This window comes from Musca domestica, unplaced genomic scaffold (genome assembly GCF_030504385.1).
Source record: "Musca domestica strain aabys unplaced genomic scaffold, Musca_domestica.polishedcontigs.V.1.1 13, whole genome shotgun sequence".
Lineage (NCBI taxonomy): Eukaryota > Metazoa > Arthropoda > Insecta > Diptera > Muscidae > Musca > Musca domestica.
In genome coordinates this window covers 2,088,301-2,096,137 of record NW_026712172.1, presented here as the reverse complement: position 1 = coordinate 2,096,137, position 7,837 = coordinate 2,088,301, and the positions used below count along the sequence as shown (strand labels likewise).

At 33.9% G+C, this 7,837-nt stretch overlaps 1 protein-coding gene and 1 long non-coding RNA gene across 2 annotated transcripts; one reads left to right on the top strand and one right to left on the bottom strand.

Moving 5' to 3' along the window:
* Positions 1-539: 539 nt before the first annotated feature.
* LOC131800744 (uncharacterized) lies at positions 540-2,653 on the bottom strand. Its single transcript, XR_009341517.1, has 3 exons — positions 1,882-2,653; positions 1,279-1,693; positions 540-1,119 (listed from the first exon to the last, which is right to left on the bottom strand). It is a non-coding gene; the product is annotated as an uncharacterized LOC131800744 (long non-coding RNA).
* Positions 2,654-4,080: 1,427 nt separating this feature from the next.
* Positions 4,081-7,519, top strand: LOC101898982 (uncharacterized). Its single transcript, XM_005174941.4, has one exon. It carries the CDS (start codon positions 4,740-4,742, stop codon positions 6,840-6,842), a length of 2,103 nt encoding a protein of 700 aa, XP_005174998.1. The 5' UTR covers positions 4,081-4,739; the 3' UTR covers positions 6,843-7,519.
* Positions 7,520-7,837: the final 318 nt, after the last annotated feature.

Below are 7,837 nucleotides of genomic sequence, written 5' to 3'. Positions count from 1 at the left end.
ACAAAAGTATTAAGAAAAATTTAATGAAAATAGTTCCATGTAGCGCAATTCCAATATAGCTCCTTTTGGTTAAACTACCTTTCTAGTAGTTTCTAACACAGCTTACAGCCTTGTTCTTTTCAGAATGTATACAGCAGAAATCAACGAGTACATATTTTCTTTTGTTACATTTATTAATTTAAAAAAAAATATTACATTATTAATTTCAAAAATTATAAATTAAAAAAAAACTTAATGAAATATTGGAATATGTCGAACTTCAACAAGTTGCATCGCGATTGCCCCGATTGTGACTTTGACGGGAACCACATGGTAACTTCTTCCAAGATCGTTCAAAGGACTGAAGTGGCATACAAAAAATGCAGTGTCATCAGATCGTAGGCAAAAACTTAATCGGTTGTAATCCCAAAATACATCGAAAAAAGTTTCCAATTATATATATATATAATCCCAAAATACATCGAAAAAAGTTTCCAATTATATATATATATATATATATATATATATATATATATATATATATATATATATATATATATATATATATATATATATATATATATATATATATATATATATATATATATGTAGAAATCTACGGTACGTATTTATTGCATTTATTTAGGTACATATACGTATATAGGATACATACATATGTGTAATGTATATCGTGCTTACTAAACATCTCATCAGACAGACCGGCAGACTGATGGACAGACTTATAGAAAACCACGCGTTTTAATGGTTGATTTGTTGACTTGACTGACTGGTTGAATGGTATACTCAGTTGTTGTTTCATATGCAGTTGTTGAATTGAATAAACTCAAAGCAAGGTAAGGCATTTCGACTTAAATCTAAACGTCGACACTATGTCTGGTAAAATCGCATGAAGTGGCGACATTCTGTCTGCTTAGGCTGGGCATTGTTGCCACATTTAACAGCTGCACAAACTTCTACGTAAGCATAAACAACGAAGCAACAGCTTCGGCTACACACAAAAGAACAAAAACTCAATGTACACCATTGCTCTGCTTGCTGGCTGACTGAATGAATGGATGGCAAGCAGTTCCAACGCATTGTGGTGTTGTTGCCTTGTGCTGTCTTGCTGTGTTACCGCTTCTAGTGACGATTGTATGGGTTTGTTTTTCCATATTATCAGGAACAGCACCAACAAAAAATTTGACAGCAGTAGAAATAAAGAAAAAATATGAAAAAAAACAACATATTTTTGTATTTGTAATGGAATTTCACACCAATGCGGACAAGATATAAATATACTTCACTCAGTGGCTTTGTATGACTCAGGAAGACGACCAGAGTGCATGTGTATTCACTATATCTCGTATATCGACATCCGTCGACACAAAATGGATGTATGTGTGTGTCAAGTGCCTGATAATATAAACGTTTTATTTCGAATGTCTGCTCTTTTGCTCTCTCGTTCAGTTTATAGAATGTGTGTGTTTTTTTTTTTGGGTTGGGGGGGGAGAGTGAAACGGATTATTCGATTTTATTGCGTCAACTGATCACAAACAAGTATTCAGATGAAATATGGCAACATGTACATTTTTGGTGTGTCGGGCTATGTTCGTTGCTGTTGGGCGAAAGAAAAACCTGTTTGTCTACAGACCGAACACAGAAGAGCCCTGCCATAATAAACTGACCGTAGGAGTAGTGGCGCTCTAAGGGGTGACTACAAAAAAAAAAAAAAAAAAAAAAAAAAATATATATATATATATATATATATATATATACATCTTCTCATTAAAAAGGCAATTTCAAGGGCTTGAACAATATTTGACAAAAATATGATTAGTGGGTAGAATAATAAAATAACAAATTATTCAGTGTCTATCTAAAAGCTTACGTTCAAAAAATTACCTAAAATTGGAATTTAAAATTAAAATTTTGTGCCCTTTATGATGATGGAGGATCTCTTTTAAGCTATCGAAAAACTTGCATTCAAAACATGACCTAAAGTATGGAAGTCTTCACAGAACTTTTCTTCAAGGCAGACAAGCAATTACTACCCAGACAATCAAATTTTTATTTCATTCATTCACATTTTTCGTACGTATAAAAACAAAAAATTTTACTTGTCTGCCATTTGATTTGCAATGGTAAAAAATTAAATATGCTGAACTAAATATTATAATAATTCTTGCAATAAATTTACGATTTTGCCTTTAATTTTTTTTAATACCCTTCACCATTCTATGAGGGGTATATTAGCATTGTCATTCCGTTTGTAACTCCTAGAAATATTCATGATAGTCCTTACAAAGTATATATATTCTGGATCAGCGTAAAATTCTAAGACGATTTAGCCGTCCGTCTGTCTGTTGTAATCACGCTATCTTTCGAACGAATTGAAATAGTTGGCTAAAATTTTCCTTACATGCATATTTTCCCAATAGGCAGGTTAAGTTCGTAAATGGGCCATGTCTGTCCACGTTTTCGTATAGCCCCCATATAACGGTAACTCCCGATATTCGGTATTTTCTGTTCATATAGTCCACACTTAAGTAGTAGTTTTCGGATTTTTTTTAATTTGTCAAGTTTCTTCCAAATGGTGGAGTGCATTAAAAGTTCAGCCCGGCCGAACTTAGCTGTTTTTTACTTGTTTTTATTTATTTTAGATTTTCTTGCTTTAAAAGGGGAAAAAGATCAATAACATATGTTTATGTTATTATAACAACCGAATTGAAAAAGGTAGCATTTTTCTTTGGAAATACCACATGATAGAATTTTATATAATTATGAAGTTTGTTGCTGTCCTTCCTTTGGAAGAAACATAGAAATATAAAAGTAACTGAATTCAAGCGTGTTTCACTTTAAACTTCATATACCACTAAGACTGTTTGAATAATGTAGTTAAACTTATCAAAAAACCAAAAGTGAATGAGGTCTTTGTATGGGACCATACCAAAACGGGAACCTCTGTGGACAATTTTATACTTCAAGGATTGTCACCTATCAAATCTTCTAAAATACTAAATTTGAAACTATTATGTGCGTAAATGTGACTATGATTATCAATATACCCAATATCGGAAGGTATCGTTACATGTGTTAGAAACATCCGAGAAATGTGGCAAAAATCATTAAAATTCCGAATTTCGAGGGGTACCGTTATAAAGGGACTATACCAAAATAGATCTCACTTTCAATACCAACCATCCTGTACACAATACAAATTGTTCTGCTAAATTTTAACGCTCTACGTCAAATAATGTGGGCTGTATCGTAATTTAAACAAGCAGACATACAGACGGACAAATCGACTTTATGCTGATTATGAAGCTTCATTAATACTTTTGACTAATTTCATATTTAGTTTGTTGCATTTGTTGTCTTTGCGATTTTAGTTGGTTTAGTTGTGGCCACCAGTGTGTATATATATATATATATATATATATATATATATATATATATATATATATATATATATATATATATATATATATATATATATATATATATATATATATGTATATATGTTACTGATTTTATATTGCTTATTATTATAAGTATATCAAATGAAGCACTTAACTCAAGTCGAGAATAGTGCAATGTAATATGCACATACAAACCTGCAAGTGTGGTGATGCAAACCCCCCTTATTAATGCCACCATCATCCACTCATGTGCATGTAGTTTTTTCGTTCGTCTGCCAGTCTGTCTGTTATATCGTTTCCTCGTCTCTCTGCCGTCTCATGAATGTTCACTTTTACAAATACCAAGAGACTCATAGATATTCAACACATGTATATCTAAAAACAGTCATTCGTTGAATCAATGCATAAGAACATAGTATTTGTTGTATCTATACGTAAGCATTTAGTGATAGCAACAGTTGATTCTTGGTGGAGAGAGTGAAAGAGCGAGTATGAATCTCAATTGAATACATACACCTACCTATACACCAACACTTGTGTATGCTAACACGTTATGCTTAGTGAGTGTGGTCGATTGAGCAAATGTGTGTTCGACACCAACAACTACATAAAAAGCACCTAGAGCCAGAATGTCTGCCAGTGCTGTGGAATTGAACATTAATACATATTTCTACAGAGTTTCTAAGTTAGTCAAAAAAGAAAAAACACTGCGATCAAACGTGTCATCGTTACTGTGTCGCCAGCGCCTTTTCACTATTTACTTTGTTTAACACCACGTTTCCCTCTTGCCGCCTTAACAGAGCTACTTTTCAATTGGAAAACTGAAACTAACAATTAGAATCAGTGAAATAATATAATAATACAAATAACAACAACAACGTATACGTCGGCAACTGTGAGCGCGACAACAATACATATTCACATCAAGAGACTAACCGACGACAGCCAACAATACGATGTGTTGTTGTATCAGTGAATACCAAAGCAAGCAAAACAACTAGAACGGGTCTTCGAACTAGAACGCATAACACTTGTGTTTTGGATTTGAAGGTGTTCGGTCGCAAACGTTGAAAAAAGCCGTGAGAATGTGCTTCCAATTAAATGCAATACAATAAAAAACAAAATTGTGAAGTGTTTATATTTCATCAAGTTAACATCATCACTCACCATTGCGACAGCAACGGGTTATAGCGAATCAACATAACTAATGTGAAATCATAAACATTAAAAACTATATCAATTTCAGAAAAAAACATTGTTAACGGAAGTGCCTCTATATTGAATATTTTGATGTTATTATATAAAGCCCAATAATTGAAAATACACAAATTCAATTTAAACATGGAACATAATGAAAATATTTCGACGAAGAGTGTTGTTAATTTTCTGCAGGGTGACTGCGCAAATAATGGAAACATTACTGTCAGTCACAAATTTAGAGAGTTATCCACACAGCAAGAGACAGGCTGCAAGAGATCAGAAATAGTATGTCCCAGTACACCAACTGTGAATGGAAGTAGTGGGCATAAAATGGGTTCCAGACGTATATTTACGCCACAGTTTAAACTACAAGTTTTGGAATCTTATCGCAACGATAATGATTGCAAAGGCAATCAACGTGCAACAGCGAGAAAGTACAATATTCACCGTCGGCAAATTCAGAAATGGTTACAATGCGAATCTAGTCTAAGATCATCAGTGGCTAATATTACCCAGAACACAGTGAAGCACCAGTTTCACAATATCAGCATTCACCAACAGGTTCAAAAGTCTGGCATTTCTGGCGCTTCAGTTCCATTGATAAATGTCCCGTACGGAGTCAGTAATAATCACCAACACACCCATTTCGGACCAGAAACAACACGAACAGATGCGGCCAATAGTACAATAATTGTGCCATCTTTGTCGTCGGGTGTTACAACATCAACTACACAAACACAATGTGTGTTTTCAGCAGCTAATTTGGCTGTAGTGGTTGCAGCTGCAGCAGGAGCTGCTATGACCATTACAAGCCCACCAGCAACTAATGGGACTTCAATTTCAAATGAATCCGCCCCTCCATCGTCTTTACGCCCCCCTTCTATAATCGGTGCCAGCGGGAGCACTGCAACAAACATATCAACACTTCTGCACCACCACCATCATTACGGTGTCCCACCATATATACACCATACACCTGCAACTGCTCAACTGCCAGTTCCGATATTAGCACACCATATTTCTCATTCACCACACATGCATCAACAGCCCGAACAACATGAAGCATATCAATACCATAACCTGACATATACACAATCACTAACACATCAGCCCTCAGACAAACAGCAGCCGCAGTCGCTTTTGTCGTCAATGAGTCTACCCGATGTTAATGCCTTATCAACAGCTGGTTCACTAGCCGTCAACAATGGCTTTCCCTCAGCACTGTGTGAGATTGAACAGAAAGAATCTGCAGATTCTAAACATTTATGTTCTATAGCACATGTAGATAATTCTGTAATTGGACATTGTTCCGAAATTAACACTGGATCAATTTTGTCGTCGCATTCACCACCGGAGTTCAGTGCTATAAACAAACCTCAAACTCTGTACAGAATTCAAGAAAATGATTGCCAAATGTTATATCCATTGGGACCTATGGATTTATCAGTGCGAACACGAAGAGACTTAAATCATAAATTACCTGCAATTACAAATTTTTCGGAAAACGATTCTATTATTGTCGATTTAACTTACAGGAAACGAAAAATTTTGCCGTCACCATGCAATGTTGGTATGTCTGAAGAAAATCAGCTTAAACTTAAAAGACCAACAGAAGAAAATAAAAGTCAATCAAATTCTAACACTGACGATGATGAAGTTGAGATTGAAGTGGGAATAGAAGAAAAACTACCTCCATCTAAACCTGTTAAACTTTTTAAACCCTATTTACTCGATACTGATTCGGAAAGCAGCACTACTACCCCGCTTATCACTAGTGATGTTAAATATGTAGAGTCAAGCGATAATATTTCCTGGGTACGGCATACATCAAGCATTTCTCCACCACCACCCATTTTCGACAATTCTACGGGTCATTGTCACAGTTCTACTTTTCAATACTCCACCGTGAAAGAAAATTCTATTTTTTCTGGCGAAATTAAAGGGGAAAACCCAAAAAGTGCATTTACCTCCATCCCCACCATCTCTCCCACATCTTTTCGAAGTCCGAAGCGATCTCCATCTTCTTCGGGGTACGAAAGTTCTTCCTCGACCTACAGCGATTCTTCATTTTCTTCCCGTGGTGAATCATATGCCTACAATAGATCATATACACTTAGCCTGCAAATGCACTCAATACAACACGAGCAATTAAGTTTGCATCGCTCTAAGCAAGTCGAGAGGTGGTTGGAACAGGAATCGCGCAATTCCTTGGAACCCAATTCCCCAATAGCTATTTTGGCTTAAACCAAATTCACTGCAGCCATTTGCATTATTAAATATGCCATTCGTACTCATCGTACAATTGAAACATATCAACCTAGTTTTAAGATAAATTCCAACATTAATAAAAAATCATTTAATATACCTATTACGCGCTTGAATTAATCAACAAAAACCTGAAAACGAGGACAATATTTTTTTATATTCACTTATAATCTAATAGTTTTGAAGTAAATTGATGACGATACATTTAATGTACAAAGTGTGAAGGCAATACTTAATTGAAAAATGGATTATTGTGTTATGAATTTTACAATTAATTGTATGTAATTTGTAAGTCCGGATATTGTACATGCTTATTATTATATATTTATCTTTAAAGATATAAAAACATATAGTCTTACGAAGAAATGTTTCACTGTTTTAAAATAAAAAGCTTTAAAATTTCTTATTTTTGTTTTTGGAACCCATTAGATGATTTATTTTGGAAAACGTTCATTCAAACGATTGTGATAGAAATTGAACTGTAAAACTACAAGTGAATATATAAAAAAATATTTACTTTTTTATTACCATGTCTAGATAAATTCATAGTCCTACAGTATTTTTATATATTTACACATACTCATAAACATCTGCTCATTTGTATGATATAATTTGACAATTAATAAAGTAAAGTAAAACTTACATTCATATAATAATATTGTCATATGATTTCTAACGGGTTTGTATATATAATATAATATATATATATATATATATATATATATATATGAGAACGGCTGGGACGATTTGACTCAAACTTTCTTTTGGTTATTTGGAAACGTTGTCATGAAAGAAAATTTTGAGAAACATCGCGGGACTAAAAAAATCGACTGTTCTATTATACTATGGAATTTTGTGTATAATTGATAATTCAGAATGCCTTTTGGAATTGAAAATACTTATTGAAAAAAAACCGAAAAAAAAACGAGAAAGTTTGCATATGTTCTATACATGCTGTTATGTGGTTGCCATAC

What these genes read in the sequence shown, in the direction of transcription:
- LOC101898982 (XM_005174941.4), top strand. Translation starts at nt 4,740, where the DNA reads ATGGAACATAATGAAAATATTTCGACGAAGAGTGTTGTTAATTTTCTG.